Below are 17,989 nucleotides of genomic sequence, written 5' to 3'. Positions count from 1 at the left end.
TTTAGCCTTTTGCTGCGTGTTTGCACTCGTCGGCTACTGAACTCATCCTTCTCTCTGTGAAACACAGTGGTGGCACCATCATGCTGAGGGAATGTTTGAAGATTTTAGATGTACTAAATGTTTCATAAATATCTGTAGCTTCAGCTGGTTAACTAGTAGAGAAATAGGGGTTTTTAAACTCATTTAACTAATGATTTTACCTCTACTGGTCAACTAGTTACATTGTCAGTTGTGACTGATCTACAAGTGCTCAGATTTAGGGTCGGTTAGTCGCAGAAAGCAGAATTTGTGTTGACTAGTCCTGAGTCCTGACTGAGGACTAACTTGTCCTCAGTCATCCTCTAGCTGTTACTAGTAAGAAGACTTGACTCCATAGGTTTAACCAGCATGACCAACAGCATAGTTGTGTGATTGTAGACGTACAGGTAATTGACTAAATACACAAACAGCTTGCCATACATGTCTGCGTTTTTGATTCCTTCTCCTGATTTCCATAATGTGAGGAGCTGCTTGGTGACTGTAGTGGACATAAAGGTTCTGTAATGAGGACATTGTTCACAAGAACTAGTTCAAAGTTCAGTTCTCACGGGTTAAAACTGAACTGATCTGTTGGGAAGGGAGCGGATCCCTCTCATCTGTTCTGCATTTCCTCTCCGATTCGCCAGCAGCCACTGAATCTAATCTTCTATTTTCTCCTTCTAAGCCCTGTAGTTCTGGGCGTGAATGAGGAATGTTTGGAGAAGCGCTATAAATTGTAATCTTCTTGTTATTTCTTTTATTCGTCATATTTCAAAATGATGCTGAGATCAAAGACCAGGGGTACACCAGTGAAGACCTTAAAGAGTTTAAAAATGAAACTCATCTAAGAAAGGATTTTTTTTATATCCAAATGTTGCATTTTGTGATTTAAACATTTTGTCGCACAGATGCGTCCACACCCACCTACTGCTAAGCAAGCTCTGCACTGGTGGCATCATGATTCTAAGGAGACAGTACTGCAGCTGGCTGGAGGTCCTGGAGTTTCTTCTCTGCAGCTGAACATCTCAGCATGAAGTTTATGGTGATGCAGCAAACATTTTTTTCAGCTGCATGTGAAACTGTTCAGAGGATCCTGCAGGTAGATGTTGCTCAGTGTTTCCAAACACATGGAACACACGCCTCACTAAACCCTGATACACAACAATTGCGTTGCTGCAGATACGTTTAATCGTGACTGTACAACAAACTGCAATGGCTGCGTCACCTGTTGGATGGTTTCCAGCAGCGCAAGATAATGCATATGACCATATAAGGAAGAACGAGGATGGTCAGACAAGATTTTGTCTCTTAACGTTTTTAATCAGTAACATCATCACATAGAAATTCTTACTGTTGTAAATTCAAAACATTTTTAAACTCAGCCATAATTACCAGAGAAAGTACATTTACAGGCATGTTAAGACACAGTGACAGAAGTTGAAAACATTAAGGCAACGATGCCATCTGAGGCAAAGGTAGTTCCCAAAGAAACAAGAACAAGTTAAGACCAGCTTTAAATGATCTAAACTAATCAGCAGAGTGAACTGTTAGCCACAGTACAAACAGAGAAACCTGCTCCATCCATGTGAAAGATGAAGAAAACATGAATCAAGGCCTTCAGAGTTTAAACGGGTCCCCAACACAGAATCATGGACATATGAGGGACCTTCACATCATTTAATCTGTTGTTATCTCCTCAAGGACCAATTTCTTTTTGTGCAACATTTGCTGAAAAAAATACCACCTGCTAAGAGAACAAAGTTTCCTGAAATTATTCTGGGAACCATAATTAATCTTGGAGTCTACCTGCAGGTGGAGCTGCTTTTAAACACAGAGGGTTACAAAAATATCGATGCTTTTAAATAAAAATACTCTCACTGACAAAAACAGTACACAACCCGGACAAGAGGTCCAGAGGTCAGAGGTCAGGCATTAATAATCTCTATGATGCTCTGTCCCAGTGATACCAAGCTGGTTTCATTAGCTGAAGATCTCCACACATGCAGGGCATCTGCACCAAACCACCAGAGTGGGACCTCCATCAATCTCCATCCAGAGCTGGAACCACATCTAATTCATCTACAAGGCATCCTCTGTGCTTATTTACACTGACTGTTGGACGCACAGCCTCCGATACCACTGGTACCTGTTATTACTGATCCGCATGAGGACCAAATTATGTCCAAATCACAAAATTCTCTCAGGATTCTTACATTGTTACCAAAAAGAAAGTATACCCACTCATAGCATAACCTCAACTAACTTCTAAACTCATTTTATAAAATCACACAACAGATTCAGCACCGTTTTCATCCCTTAAAGAAAGAAGAAGCCAAAACAGAACCACTGTGTCGATTAATGTCATGATCCAGCAGCCTGTAGAACCTCATTCAGCAGCAGTGGGTTCTGTCTGACTTTATCAGTCTCACATCGCTGTGGAGGACTTTGGGTCCAATCATTTTTCTGATGTTGCTTCATTGCCTACATGACTCAGTTTCAACCAAGCTTCAGCTGTTGGACAGAAGAGTTCATGGTCCACTCAGTGATTCTAAGGAACCCAGGTCCTTGGGCTGCAGAGCAAGCCCACATCATCAGTCCTCCACCACCATTATTTAAAGATGTTCCAGAAGTTTTGTCCTTCATCCAGATGCAGCTTAGCTAACCTCCTAACGCCATCAGACTCCAGCTGATATTTTACTGAAAGCATCTGATATAAATGGGTTACAATGAACCTCCAACCAGCAGGTCTGTGCTTCACTGCCAATAAGCTTTACAGTTGAGCTCTGCTGGTCTCCAGCACATCCTTCTCTGCTTTTACAGGAAGAAGCATTAATACAACCTGAGCCGACTCGCTCCCGCTGAATAAAATGCAGAAGCAACCCAGAAGATTTAGCAGGATTTCTCACAATCTTCACACATTCTTGTTAAGTTGTTTTTGATGCAAAATAGATGAGAAACATTCACTGATATAAAGTACAGGCTGGACAATCAAGAAAGGTGTTGTTTTTGTTCTAATGCAGTTGGAAGTGTTCACACACACACACACACTGTAAACACAGCACAAAGAGGGTGTTGACCACTACCACAGGCACAGTAAAGTGAATGAAAACCTGCGGATGTTCTGCAGAAGGAAACTGGTTCGTTAGTTGGCTTGAGATCCCCCCGCAGTGAGGCTTAGCGTGGCTGCAGTGGTTGTGCTTCCTGTGATCGTGGATGCAGGTGTGTGTGCTCTGAGGGTGGGGCCATTTTCACCCAAACATAAGGCAGAGGCTCCTGTGTGCAGCCACAACTGGTTTTATAGCACCAGAGCAAGTGGAAGGTGGGTTTCTCCCTCACCTGTTGACTGGGACGTTCTGGTCCATTTTTATTTCTTCACAACACACAGTTTGTCCTGAACTTGGTGTTTTCCAAAATGATCTGGTACTGTGAAAGGCTCATGTAAAGGTCACTGGTCCTGCAAACATTTTTTTACAAACAGTGTTTTCTTCACGTTAGGCACAAAATGCACACTCAGCATTTAGAGCAGTTCAGATTGGAACATAAAGTCATTTAAAATAAAGCAACAGTCCAGAACCCTTCCATCCACTTTTATGCACAAACTCTGCAGGCGCGCTGTGATGTCATCAGTTGGTAACTTCACATTTAGCCCCATATTCATTTTCCCGTATATTAAAATCTGGTCTTTAGATCCTAAATTTACTGAATATTCAATAGTTTGGTGGTACTTCCTGTCATAGCTCAGGAATAAGATGTAACAAAGAGGTAATACTTAAGTGATTAACATGTAATAAGTTGGTAATATAATATAAGTACCTAAGAAATGTCCATGTTGTAGGACCTTACAATGAATCAGTAACAAGAGTTTAAACTTCATGTCATTGATGATACTTCAAGAACGGGTCCACAGACTCCTTCTTATTCTGTCCCACCACAGCTGTTTCCTTACCTCTGTTAATATTACCATGTATGAAATCAGTTGCTTCATGGTTCCTGGTTATTATGACCTATGACCTTTTGATTTCTTTTAACTATGATCTATTTTTTAGGTTAATGCTACATTTATACCTTCGGTTTTAACAGAAAAAGTCACCATCATAAAAGATGTGTTGTTTGTGACTGTACTATCACAACCTGCCTCCTGTAGTATTAAGGTTGCTCTCTTTCATTATTAGAGTGACGCACAGATTTGTTCACATCCCTGCTGTTATTTGAGCAACTTTCCATATCTTGTAAACAGTCTGTTTTTTATGCACAATTATACATTATTATTATTATTACTATTATTTTGTGTATAATTACAATACCCCCTACTCAGTTGCACATTTATTTAATCAGGATATTCAATTTTTAATAGCTGTGTAATATTTGTTACAGTCGGTTATTCTTTATCTTTTTACCTTTATGTGAATCTGCTTGTTTCAGTTTGCCTTCCACTTTCCTGCTGGAACATCTGAGGGACAATAAAGAAGATTTCTATTCTTCTTCTACTCTGCTATATTTCACTCTAATTACTGTGATTTGCTCTGTAACTATATGTTAACAACATGGTAAGAACACTATATTAATGGAACCTACTGTGATCTGTTAAGATCCTAATATAAACAGTTACTGACAGGTAGTTACATAGTAACAATATTAGTATTTACATATTATTAGCAGATGATTAATATGATTTTATCAAACAATGAATCACTTAACATCTTATTACTTCCATGTAGTTACAATGTAATAGTATTTGTAATCCATAACGTCATCGATTATTGTTTTTTTCTATACACTCCTCAATAATATTTGTTTGCTTTTATCAATCAGTCGATTAATTATCATCTCATTATAAAAGCATTTGTCATTACACAAAATGACAAATGTCATAATTTGCTACTGAACAAAAACTTGTTAGCCTCTCAGTATGAATATATTTATATATATTATTATATTATATTCCTCTTGTGGACTGATCTGTGTGTGTTTTCTAGGTCTGCATTAGACTGTGGTTTGGATTTCTGGAAAGACTTACTGAAATAGACCTCCCAGTCAGTTGCACATTTTAGTGGTTTCTCCTATCTACAGTCATATTCAATAAATTAGAATATGTTCTTCCGATGAGGATTGTTTGTCAGATTAAGAGTTTTTTTTAAATAATATTAAAGCAGGTATAAAACATGCATTTCAAAAAGCCTACATTTCTGTATTAAAAAAAAGCTGTTTTCATTGGTCTGATGTAATATTCTAATCTTAAATGTAGCAGAAAATTTGAATTAACAGAAATAAAGGCTTGCAAGCATGTTAGTGTACAGTTAATCTACATAATTCACTTAATGAGTTCAGCTACTGAAATAAATGAACTTTTCAACAATCATCTAATTTACTGAATGGGTCTGTAGCTTGGCCTTCCAACATTTACAGAAACAGTCCCCTAAATGTTCAGCTTGCAACCTGCAAAATATCAGCAGAAGAGACCTGCAACATCAGTTATTGCTGGTTGAGGCATAGAAATTTGCAAACAGGCCATCTCATTGTTCATGTATGCCGAAGGTTTAATCCTAATCAGAAATCATGGTATTAGAAACTAATAATTAATTTGATTACTCAGAACCAAATGTGTCCAACCCAACCTTCCTGATCCCAACTTTGGGAAACACTGGGGTCTAAGACAGAACATCTTTAGGGTTTCAGCCTTCATGTAGCTTTGGGAGTCAGTAAGAATGTTCTCCTGGACTGTAGCAGTGGATTAAGACTCTGTTCATATTTGGACATTACCAAGAAAACAAACTCGATAAAATAAGTGCAAGAATATTTTAGTGGAGAGGATGGGATGTTCAACAAAATCCCATTTTTTGCTCAGGACCTTCTCAGTGGCTTACCAGGAGGCTTTCTGGTGGAGCTCGATCTGAAGCTGTAGCTCTCAGGAATTTTACCAGCAAGAGACGAAACACAAAGCTGAGCAGCCAAAGCTCTTTCTTCCTAACAGCCATTAGGCAGTTCTGATCTGTAGGGACAACCTCTGTTTAATGTCCATCTGGGATAAATCTGAACTGCAACTTATTCCATCCTGCGTGAAGGTTACGACTCCAGCAAACTGTGCCAGTGGCAGACCTGCTGTCCTTTGGACTCTTTCATCTGGGTCCAATGAGTGAGCTCCTCCTCTCCAGAGCTGTTCAGGCCCAGAGAGATCCAGCCAATCATCTCCTTACGCTTCATGCTGCGCTTGTTGTAGACGGAGAGGATGAGCGTGACGTCAGACAGCTGGAACAGGGCTACCTGGAAGATGAATGTCTCTTTGTAGGTCGGGTTGGGCTGACCTCTGCAGATGGACGTCTTGCACTTGGACATTTCATGACCCATGGAGTTGAGTAGGGTCAACTTAACGTAGGTATCTAGAGAAGAAGCAGGTCCATAAGACAGAACATATTAGGCTTATAGAGCAGAAAACTAAGTATTTATAGGATATAGGAGGAAAGGCGGATCCTTTATGTAAAATCCTCAATGATTATTTCTCATGCATTCCCTTAGAATCAGAAGAACACAAACTGTCGTGAGTGAAATTCCTCTGCAGCAAACTGTGACCTATTTTCCTGCTAAACTGTTTGCTCCTGAAATCATGTCACTGCAGTTGATGTATAAGATTATGACCACATAGGATGCAGTTTTCTCCTGATCAAACACAAAGCACAGCTACAAGTGTTCACAATAACACAGAGCAAGAACTCAAAGGATGCAAGGAGGGTTACTTTATTCCTGTTGCTACGCAACTGCTGCACGACTAACCTGAAGTAGCAGATGATGTTAAATGATAAAAACAGAGCAGTTTTTCAAGTCGGCTTGGAGTCAGAAGAAGAGGAGCTCTGCTAAAATTAATTATTTCAGGAAGTGCCTCGAGGAGCTGCTATTCTTTCCTCTGACTTTGACACAGTGTCACGTCTCGAGCAAAGACTTTTACAGCCTACGACAGTTTCCCAAAACATCCTCCATCTACGACACAAGTCACACACAGCATTGTGCAAAACTACACCACAATACTTTCTATTTTTGATTCAAGCAGCCAGGCGTCTGTAATCTTTTAGTGGTCTCCATCAAATGTTCAAGTCGTCCTGAGTTTTTTCTTTGAACTTTGGCTGCCTTTTACTTATTTTCAGTTAAGTCCTCATAGCTGACCATAACAACGTATCGGACACCTGTGACCCAAAAATGATGAATCTGGACAAGTGGATGCCTAATGAAATGTGAGGCCAGTGTCTGAAAGTCATGTCTTTAAGAAACAGGAAAAACCTAAAGACCTGCTGTAGGCCCTGAGCGAAGCATCGTCCTTCATTTGATCTTCTACTGTTTCTGCTCAGTAGCTCTGAGGAGACGTGGCGTGAAAATTAACTGATGCAAAACAAAGGATCAGATAAGATGAGATGAGATGAGATGAGATGATCAGGTCGTAGTTTAGCTGCAATCACAGCTAGACCGGCTAAATTAAAGGCCATATCTCTATGAATCTCTTCCAGAATTTTGTGTGTTTTTGCCCTAAGAATAAGATTTTGACACAAGTTAAACAGTCAGTCTTCTGGTTTTGAAGAAAAATGAACAAATATATTACTCTGAAACAGACGTAGCCAAAAACATGCCTAAAGTTACCAACAGAGGGCTGTGTAATGGGAGAAAGGCATTCCAGTTGTACACATGGCACTTCTAATAAGAAGGTAGTTTATTCTAATAAGACGGAATGATTATAAACAAATTTACTGGCTAATGGCCTTTAGCAGCTAGTTTGGAGCTCAGCACTGATCATTTCTGCTGATGCAGCTACTCGCCCCTTCGTCTCTTCCTTCTCAACGTTTCTTCAGAGGATAACAGGATGGATTATTACACCTGCAGATTCACCTGCAGCATGCTGGTCTGCTTAACATGGATTGTGGAACATCTCTGAGCTAAACTGAACTGGACCCTGGAAGCTGAGGGGAGGAGATGTAACAGGTATCGATCAGTTCCTGGTTATTCACGTGTTCTTCGAAGTTCCTTCAAAACAGCAGAACAACCTCTGGCTTATAATCAACAAAACAAACAGCATGGATTTTGTTCACGGAAAATATCTTAACCTCTTCATCTCCGTGTGCATCGTAGGTTTTATCCTCCTGCAATTTCATTGTCCATATATGGTAAGGAGGAGGGTCTTCACCATCCGGCTCAAAATGGGATTAAAACTTATGTTTGTCCAAATGTGTCAATATTTAAGTTGCTGTTGTTCATTTATGTTTGTTTTAGGTGGAAAAACAACCTGGAGAAATCCTTTAAATCGGACATATCATGCAAAATCCACGTTCTTGTCTTTAAGTCCATGTAGTTGTGCAATTGGAGTCTGTAGGAGAGCAGAAAAGTTTATTTTAGTCTCTCCAGGTGCTGCAGATTTCTTTATATTCTGTTTAGGTCGCATTTTTCAGTTCGTTAGGTTTCATTATTTTTCATTGAAATGTTCCCACATCAGTGGAGAAATTCCTCTTCGTCTGCATGAAGCTCCTCAAGGACGAGTTCTTCATCAACCTCCTCCAGAAGGATTTGCTGAAAGACTGATTAAGGGCTCAGTTCCTTCTGTCTCTGGAAACGACGGACGCAGCAAAGCAATAAGCTGCAAATAACGCTAAAATGACAACAAACTTTATTTTAGACATGAATTTATTGTGTGGATGTGACGTCCTGGCCGTGGTTCTGATAGCAGCAGTATCGGATCTTCTGCTGATGTTGGTGCTGTGTGCTGCTTTCAGCTCCTGGAGGACAGAACCGTGCTGCGTGTTTTAATATTATTATTACATAAACACTTTAGCATTGTTTTGCTGTGTTTCTCTTGCTTCTGCACCGCTAGATAATTGTTATTAAACTACAAAAATGGCCGAAGTGGTCAAAGTGGAGCGATCTTTGACCTGGAGGGGGGCGCGGTGCGAAGTGCCTCAGCAGCATTTAAAGAGACGGCACCAAAACGAGTTGCTCTCAGACGCTCCTCAGAACAGGTAAAAGAGGAGCCTGAGGAGCTACAAGAACAAGGAGTTCAGACCAAAAAACTGCAGTTCCACTTTATTTAGACCACAGCTGGATGATTTAAGGGGGAAAGGAAGGATTTCCCCTTTAAATTAAAATAAGACAAGCTAAAATACGCTAAGTTCAGGCTAGTTAAAAGTTAGGGAAAAATGACCTAGATTAATGTGTGTTAATTTGCCCTTTAACACAATTTAGATGTCACATGTTGGAGTTCACCAAGATAGGGCGGATGAATGGACTCCAGGCTTGGAGAGATTTTTGGAAACGCCGTTACTTCTGAATAAAACCGGTTGGGAAAGGATCGACAGGTGGCCCACCTTGGAGCGTCAGCCACCAACCAAACAGAGCCAGGATGAATTGTTTGCTAAAAGCTAAGCTAAAGACTTTTAAGGTCAAGCTACGATCAGCTAAGCTGAGGCAAGTTAAGCTAAATAAGCTAAGCTAATTTAAGGTAAGTTAAAGAAGGTAAAACAGTACTCTATCTCATACCCACATTAACAACATCACCCGAACCGCCTACTTCTACCTACGCAACATTAACCGCCTCCACCCGTCCCTCACTCCTGCCACCACTGCCATCCTGGTCCACACTCTGGTCACATCTCGCCTGGACTACTGTATTTCTCTCCTCTTTGGTCTCCCCCACAAATCTACTTATAAACTCCAGCTAGTCCAGAACGTTGCTGTCCGGGCCATCTCCAGAACATCACCCACCAGTCACATTTCACCTGTACTTCAACAGCTCCACTAGCTGCTGATCAGATATCGCCTGGAATTCAAAATCTTGCTTTATGCATTTAAGGCCATCCATCACCTCCTCCTTTGCTCCTTCATAGCTGTCTGACCTCCTCCACATTAATACTCCCTCCCGGTCTCTTAGGTCAGCTGCCTCCATCAGCCTCATGGTGCCTCCTGTTTCACTCTGTCTCCATCCCGGCTGAAAACTCATCTGTTCAAACAAGCATTTTTACCATGATTAGCACCACGGTCCTATTATGTGGTTCCTGATTTTTAATCTGATTTTTTTAACTTTTATTGCTTTTTACTTTTTAAGGTGACCTTGTGTGCCCTGAAAGCTGCCTTTAAAGAAAATGTATTATTATTTTTATTTTTATTATTGTTATTATTATTAAAAGTATTTTGGTTAATCTTTGTTGTTTTTAAATAAGCAACAGACATAAAGGTCAGATTTGTTTTTAACCAAATAGAAAACACATAAGCTCACATAGCTGCACCTATGAAGTAAATAAGTTCAAATGAGATATAAATGAGATATAAAGATGAATCTCGTTCTGTTACAACATTTTGTTAGAAGTTTTGAAAAATGTAGATATTTTCACCACCTTTTCCTTCGAACCTGTTCTCCTTTTTGGACATGTTCATGTTCCTACAAAACCATGATTCAGAACAAATCAAAAAACTCTCAAAAAACTACATCAAGCGATTTTGCCATTCACCGTTTCCTTTTTGCACTCCTCCATTTCCAAGCAGAAATCGTGACACAAACTGAACTCATAAATGGAGCTGAAAGGAAAAACTAGCAAGAATGGCAATCACAATAGCTCTGTGAGTGTTTCGCCCCTCGTCTGCAGCCGCTCTCTGCAATAATGCTGCGTATTCTGCTCCTGTCTAAGAGGGAGTGTACAAAATGAATTGCTGAGGCTTTCATGCTGTCGAGTGCCAGCTGCTTTCCAACGTCGAGCTCGCCGCCTTGAATCACACATTCAGTTGCTCTCTTTGACATAGAGGCAGAGGGAAAAAAATAGCCTTGATTTCTTTTTTGACTCCTGCTGAATGGGCTCCGTAGAGCCGTGGATGCCTTAAGTGGTCAGTAGCGTTGATGCAGGGCTCTTTGGTATTGTTGCTGAATGAGAGGGGCTGTGGCTGGTGATTGACTCGACTCGTCGGCTCGCTACTGTTTTGAAATGACAGAAAAGAAGCTTTGAAATTGCTCCACGTCTCGCTTCTCCCACTTTGTGAGACGCACAAAGTCAATCAAGACCTTGGTGAGTATTTTTGCACAAAGGGTTGTTTCAGCGTTACCAGATGTGACTATTTTCTAGGTACTATTTGACGACTGTGGAGGTGCTTTTCAGGAATGCACAAACAGAATCTGGCAGCTAGTTATTAGTTAGTCTCTTGTAAATTCAAGTAAGATGCTCCAGAAAGGAGAGGACAGTGTGTGTGTGCAATACAGACTATCTTTTCTATGAGTCATGTGCTGAACACCGGTTCATGCATGTTTGGTAATTTAATGTCCTCATTAGAAACCAGCAATAAAAAAACAACAAAACTATTTTTGATTTTTCAGTTTAAAATAAAAATGTTATACAAAAAAACAAGCAACAGATTAGCAGAAATTACACGTGTTTGATGTTCTTCTCATGTTGAAAATAAATAGAAAATTACCAGCAAAGAGAAATGGAATATTGATCACTGCCAATATATAGATGAGCTTTCTGATGACAACATCTAATTACAGAAACATGCATGGACCACTACCCCACCTAAAGCATGCTAAAGTGGTTTAGTCAAACTGTCCATGTCAGGGTTTCTACACATTTTAACTTTAATGTTAAATTAATTTCCAGACTCAGATGTCCAGATTGTGAAGTGAAACTAGCCCAATTTTAAAATAGTTCCCGTTCTAACATCCAAACATTTCCTATGAATTCATAGGATACTTGGTGTAGTTTTTATAACCATGCTGCATAGTGAGAAACAACCAAATCTTAACATAACCTAAGTGAAGCTCATGCTCCTACGACTGTTAAAACCCAACACTGAATCTGAACCAGCACTGGAACCAGTTTGAAGGACAAACCTATTATGTCCGTTTTTGTCTCATAATCCATAAGAAAGGTTTAGAAAAAAAGGTTTAGAAAAGGTTTTTAAAATGTAATATAATTTATAAAACATGAGACATCTTATTCAATGTGTTGTGTTTCTCCATACTTATTCAGACCAGGAAAAAACTCAAATTAAACTCCATACTTGTCAAGTGATTTCCAGACTGTGTAGGAACCCTGCAAACTGGATTGATTTTAAATGAAAATATGACTTCAGAGTGGCACGATGAAAAAAAGACCAAACAACAGGTAAATAAGGTGGGAATGGTAACTGATTTCATGCATGACAGGATATACAAGTTAAAAAATGCAGCAACGCTGTTTACAACAAGCAAGCATCTTCATGGATGAGTTCCTGACACCCAATCTGTTCATGTTCAATTTAAATGTGTGCCAGATTTTACTTACTTACAAATAGTTCAGGTTTGATCATGTTTTAGGGTTATTAATTAGAGGTTTTTGATTAAATATACTGTCTGAAGCTACAGTTAGACTATTAAAACATGAAAAAACTACAAACCAGAGAACTTGTCAGCTTCCATGATGCTGAGTAATCAAGGTTTACCTATTTATACGTTAACCAGAACACCAGGAGCTGTGGAGATGGGGAGTGGAGGGAGAACCTGTGTAGGGAGGAGCTATGGGGAACCAGCTGTGGAAGGAGAAGCTGTGGAGGGCGAAGCAGCGGGGGAGGAGCTGTAGGGTGTGGAGGGAGGAGCTGTGGGAGAGGAGCTGTGGGGGAGGAGCTGTAGGGCGTGGAGGGCGAAGCAGCGGGGGAGGAGCTGTAGGGCGTGGAGGGAGGAGCTGTGGGGGAGGAGCTGTGGAAGGAGAAGCTGTGGAGGGCGAAGCAGCGGGGGAGGAGCTGTAGGGTGTGGAGGGAGGAGCTGTGGGAGAGGAGCTGTGGGGGAGGAGCTGTAGGGCGTGGAGGGCGAAGCAGCGGGGGAGGAGCTGTAGGGCGTGGAGGGAGGAGCTGTGGGGGAGGAGCTGTGGGGAGGAGCTGTGGGGACGGAGCTGTGGAGGGAGGAGCTGTGGGGAGGAGCTGTTAATGGAGGAGCTGTGGTGCATGGAGGGCGAAGCAGCGGGGGAGGAGCTGTAGGGCGTGGAGGGAGGAGCTGTGGGGGAGGAGCTGTGGGGAAGGAGCTGTGGAGGGAGGAGCTGTGGGGAGGAGCTGTTAATGGAGGAGCTGTAGGGCGTGGAGGGCGAAGCAGCGGGGGAGGAGCTGTAGGGCGTGGAGGGAGGAGCTGTGGGGGAGGAGCTGTAGGGCGTGGAGGGCGAAGCAGCGGGGGAGGAGCTGTAGGGCGTTGAGGGAGGAGCTGTGGGGGAGGAGCTGTAGGGCGTGGAGGGCGAAGCAGCGGGGGAGGAGCTGTAGGGCGTTGAGGGAGGAGCTGTGGGGGAGGAGCTGTAGGGCGTGGAGGGCGAAGCAGCGGGGGAGGAGCTGTAGGGCGTGGAGGGCGAAGCAGCAGGGGAGGAGCTGTAGGGCGTGGAGGGAGGAGCTGTGGGGGAGGAGCTGTAGGGCGTTGAGGGAGGAGCTGTGGGGGAGGAGCTGTAGGGCGTGGAGGGAGGATCTGTGGGGGAGGAGCTGTGGGGGAGGAGCTGTGGGGGAGGAGCTGTGGGGCGTGGAGGGCGAAGCAGCGGGGGAGGAGCTGTGGGGGAGGAGCTGTAGGGCGTGGAGGGAGGAGCTGTGGGGGAGGAGCTGTAGGGCGTGGAGGGAGGAGCTGTGGGGGAGGAGCTGTAGGGCGTGGAGGGAGGAGCTGTGGGGGAGGAGCTGTAGGGCGTTGAGGGAGGAGCTGTGGGCGAGGAGCTGTAGGGCGTGGAGGGAGGATCTGTGGGGGAGGAGCTGTGGGGGAGGAGCTGTGGGGAGGAGCTATTAATGGAGGAGCTGTGGGGCGTGGAGGGCGAAGCAGCGGGGGAGGAGCTGTGGGGGAGGAGCTGTAGGGCGTGGAGGGAGGAGCTGTGGGGGAGGAGCTGTAGGGCGTGGAGGGAGGAGCTGTGGGGTGGAGTTGTAGGGCGTGGAGGGAGGAGCTGTGGGGGAGGAGCTGTAGGTCGTGGAGGGAGGAGCTGTGGGGGAGGAGCTGTAGGGCGTGGAGGGAGGAGCTGTGGGGGTGGAGCTGTGGGGGAGGAGCTGTGGAGGGAGGAGCTTTGGGGAGGAGCTGTGGAGGGAGGAGGTGTGGGGGAGGAGCTGTATGGCGTGGAGGGAGGAGCTGTGGAGGGAGGAGGTGTGGGGGAGGAGCTGTATGGCGTGGAGAGAGGAGCTGTGGGGGAGGAGCTGTAGGGCGTGGAGAGAGGAGGTGTGGGGGAGGAGCTGTATGGCGTGGAGAGAGGAGCTGTGGGGGAGGAGGTGTAGGGCGTGGAGAGAGGAGCTGTGGGGGAGGAGGTGTAGGGCGTGGAGGGCGAAGCAGCGGGGGAGGAGCTGTAGGGTGTGGAGGGAGGGACCTGGAAGGTCTGCTTGGTCAAACTTTCAGGTTAAGTCGAAGTTTTTTCAGAACTTCCTACTGCAGCTTTAATGTGTTTGTTTGAAACGAATCAAACCTTTTGGTAGAACTAATATTATTATTATTAAAAACCAAATTACATTTAAGCCTTTTCTCCACAATTTGGTGTGTTCAGTTCAATTTGGTTATTTTTATGTAAAACAGAAAGGCACAATTGAAATCTAACAAAACATATAGTCTTATACAAACACGCTAACAAGATTTCTTGAGCACAGAAAATGTCTGTGAAATGTCCAAACAGCATCCATGAAGGCACAAACAAGGTTCAGGATTTACCACCAACAGCAGTTGACTTTGGCCAGGCACGGAGACTCACCTCTTATAATATAAACCTGTCCACCTATCAAGTGTTTCAGACAACAGAACAGCCCATCTGACAACAAGGGTTGGACAGCAGTAAGAAAAACAGCGGACCAAGATGTCAAAAAGGCAGTAAGAAGAGAATTTTAGGAGCAGACATGATTTTACTAAAGATGGAATGTAGGGAAATAAAAAAGAGTCAGACTGTTAAAAGACATTACACAAAGTTCCCAAGAGGTGAATTTCTGTTGGATTCTGCTGCTGAAAGTCCTGGTAGTTGATTTAGGAGACTGATGAGGAAAACTGATGAAAACTGGTAGAAAACTGAAAAGCAGGAGAGATACTGGCAGCCATCTTTTCTTAAAGAAGCTAAAGCAAAGCAGAGTCTCACTGATCAAAGAACTCAACAAGCATGAACTAAAGGATCGGACGTTCATCAAACATCTCCACAGGGTCAACATGTCCTATACTACAAAATTCTGTTCTCAAAGCTCCACAAATAAACAAGCAAACGTTTTAGGAAGCTTACTGGGTGGCTTGTTGGCGGCCAGGTTTTTGAAGTGGATGCCTTTGATGACCTCCACCGAGAGGCGGCCGGTTGTGGCGTTATACACCAGGCCCACCAAGATCTCTGGAGTGGAAGTCTGACTGACAGACTGGAATGATGAGGCGCTTTCACTGCACGTCATATCTGAGAGACTGACCTGGGATTCACCGCCCTGAAAATATGTTAGCAGACATTCAGGAAACGCAACTGAGTATCAAAAATTCATCATGTAAAATTAAATGTTCATCATTATTGGTTCTTATCACTGTCTTATCTCAAAAACAATCTGAACATTTCAGGGGAAAGTCAAGAGTTTAAAGCAGAGACTGCCAATAATCCAGCATGTATCAAATTATCCTAGTCCTAGAAGTATCTGTAAGCTTTAATGTGAAAGTCTAATATTAAAAGCCCCTTCCTGTTTACCCTTCAAAGTAGAAGGATGAAAAGACAAATATCAGACTTAGTGGAGTCTGAGGGCAGCCATGATGGGTTCATTTCATAAAGAAAAGCTGCTGAGTGAGAACCATAAACTTAGAAAGTGTCACTGGTTATTATGGTGATTCCCTTGATTTATTGGCACAGGCTGGGTCAGGGTTTATATATTTTGACCTATATGTTTAACTCCAATTAAAGAATAAAAATGTCTCCCATTCTAATGAGACTCTTATCTTGAAAATCTCAGATTAAATATAACATCTATGTTGCCCTGGTTTTAAACAACAACTCTTACAGATAAAATCAGTATATTTTATATTTTTGCACATTCAACAGTAGATCTACAGCTCTTCAATAATGAAAATCACTGATCTCAACCAGATCCATTGGATTCGCACTAACTGAAGATAAGACATCTGCCAGATTTAGCCAGTCTGCATAACCTGGACCTAAGTCCGATCTTCATATTCTCTGAAGCTGTGCAAGGATTAACTGCAGTCCTTATCCAATAGGATGAATGATCCATCAACAAAAGGAGCAGTTATTGAGGTGAATGTGTTGAAAACCAAGCCCTGCTTTGATGCACCTTACCGGGAGAGCACAGCATGGGTCTAATATGACCGGCACAGACATTTTGCCCTGAAGGTTGAGCTTGGTGAGGTAGAACACTTTCTCTCCGAACACCTTCTCCTTCTTCATCCGCCGCATGCTGTACAGGCGGAACCGGATGGCATAGTTGCTGATCATCTCTGACTCCACGTGGCTAAAATGAAAGGTCTCTGTGAAGATGGGACAGGGGCCTCCCTGGATACCCGTCTTTGCCCTCTGTTTCTTGGTAGGCAGCAGTACCAGATGGACCTGCCAGGAAATGTTTCCTGTCCGTTTAATGGAGGGAAGATCAGTTACTGCCATGATGGTCGCGGTTAGTTGTTGCTCCTCTGAGTCGTAGTCAAACACGATGTCCAGGGTGCCGTACTTTGCGATGGGATCTGGTTCGTAGCCTTTTGGGAACTGCACAGCTGACCCGCGAGCTGACATGTCCTAAAAAAACCAGTGGGAAGTTCAGGTCCAACAGAAACATCATACTCTCTCTGTCATGCAGAGTGTTGGTATGTACCTCTGGGCTGAGGACAGCCGTGCTGTCACTGGGGACATCCTCCTCGTAACCTTTGTTAAGGTAACCTTCACTCTCTTGACCATCACTGGCCTCACTGAGACACTTTCCAAAGGACAGGTGTGGGCTGCCGCTGGTTTGGGAGAGATCACATTTGGCATCGCCGAGGTCTGACAGGGTGCAGGACATCCTCGGAGAGCCGTTCTCATCTTGATAGGGAGGTGGCTGAAGCTCATCCAGGGGTGGCGTTCTCCTCATCCTCTGGATGCAGTTTGCTGGTTTGGGAGGAGGAGAGTTTGGTTACACAGATTTCCATCAAAGTAGGTGGGAGTGTTCCAGGTAAGGCTCATTTTACTGTATTTCCTGTGAAGTTAAACACGAAAAGGAGTGACAACAAAAACTTTCCCAAGACATTTCAGTTAATACAGTCTTTATTAAAGTTGCTGTCTTGTCATGTATCCTGGTGTAGAAATGTGTTACCCAGGTCTAAATGTGAGGGGATGAAACAGATTCAGTGGAATATGTTTGAAATATGTATTGCTTTAAATGTCCTCCCATCCTGAATAGTGGATGTTCTCAGTGTTCTGCTGCGTCTGGACCGGGTATGTTACATTTCCCATGATGCCACTGCATCCATGTATTATTTTGTTACATTCTCAAGAATCAACTGACATTCTGGGAATTCAATTTCAGTTTTCTGTGAGTGATGCTAGAGATAATCACACCACAGGTCATACCATCAGATGACGTTTCTAGCATTCTGCATGCCAGGGTGAGTGAATCTTCATCTGTCCAGAGTGAGCATTTTAACTGACAGTAAGGATTATTTTTACTGTGATCTTCATTAGCCGTGGTGCACATGTGCAGTCTGCATGGCATGTTTGAGCTGCGGCATCATGCAGCAGCAGTTTTTAACGAGGCCAAAACATCTGTGGCAGCCTGACTTATCTGGTAATCAGATTTTGTATGCTGTAGCGTTTCATCCTGGAGTGTTATTTGCCTAAAGAAGCGTATCTCACTCCTGTCAGTGTGCCTCAGGGCAGCTGTGGCTACATTGTAGCCTACCACTGTCAGTGTGAGAATGAATGGGTGAATGGCTGATTGTAGTATAAAGTGCTTTGGGGTTTCTGGGGACTTGATAAAATGCTATAGAAGTACGAATTAAATCTTCCAATACCGCTCAAACAGGAGGTGGATCAGCAGTATTGTCACAGGC

At 43.2% G+C, this 17,989-nt stretch overlaps 1 protein-coding gene across 1 annotated transcript in view; it reads right to left on the bottom strand.

The window, feature by feature from the left end:
• Positions 1-1,317: 1,317 nt before the first annotated feature.
• syt14a (synaptotagmin XIVa) overlaps positions 1,318-17,989 on the bottom strand; it is a 29,993-nt gene continuing 13,321 nt past the window's right edge. The window contains exons 4-8 of the mRNA XM_047345529.1: positions 16,777-17,048; positions 16,251-16,700; positions 15,207-15,396; positions 14,694-14,750; positions 1,318-6,395 (exon numbers count right to left, since the gene is read on the bottom strand). Coding sequence (XP_047201485.1) covers positions 6,082-6,395; positions 14,694-14,750; positions 15,207-15,396; positions 16,251-16,700; positions 16,777-17,048 — 1,283 coding nt within the window. The 3' untranslated portion in view covers positions 1,318-6,081. The remainder of the gene's footprint in view (positions 6,396-14,693; positions 14,751-15,206; positions 15,397-16,250; positions 16,701-16,776; positions 17,049-17,989) is intronic.

The sequence above is a fragment of the Girardinichthys multiradiatus genome, chromosome 19, assembly GCF_021462225.1.
Source record: "Girardinichthys multiradiatus isolate DD_20200921_A chromosome 19, DD_fGirMul_XY1, whole genome shotgun sequence".
Taxonomy (NCBI): domain Eukaryota; kingdom Metazoa; phylum Chordata; class Actinopteri; order Cyprinodontiformes; family Goodeidae; genus Girardinichthys; species Girardinichthys multiradiatus.
This window is presented reverse-complemented; position numbering and strand designations above follow the sequence as displayed.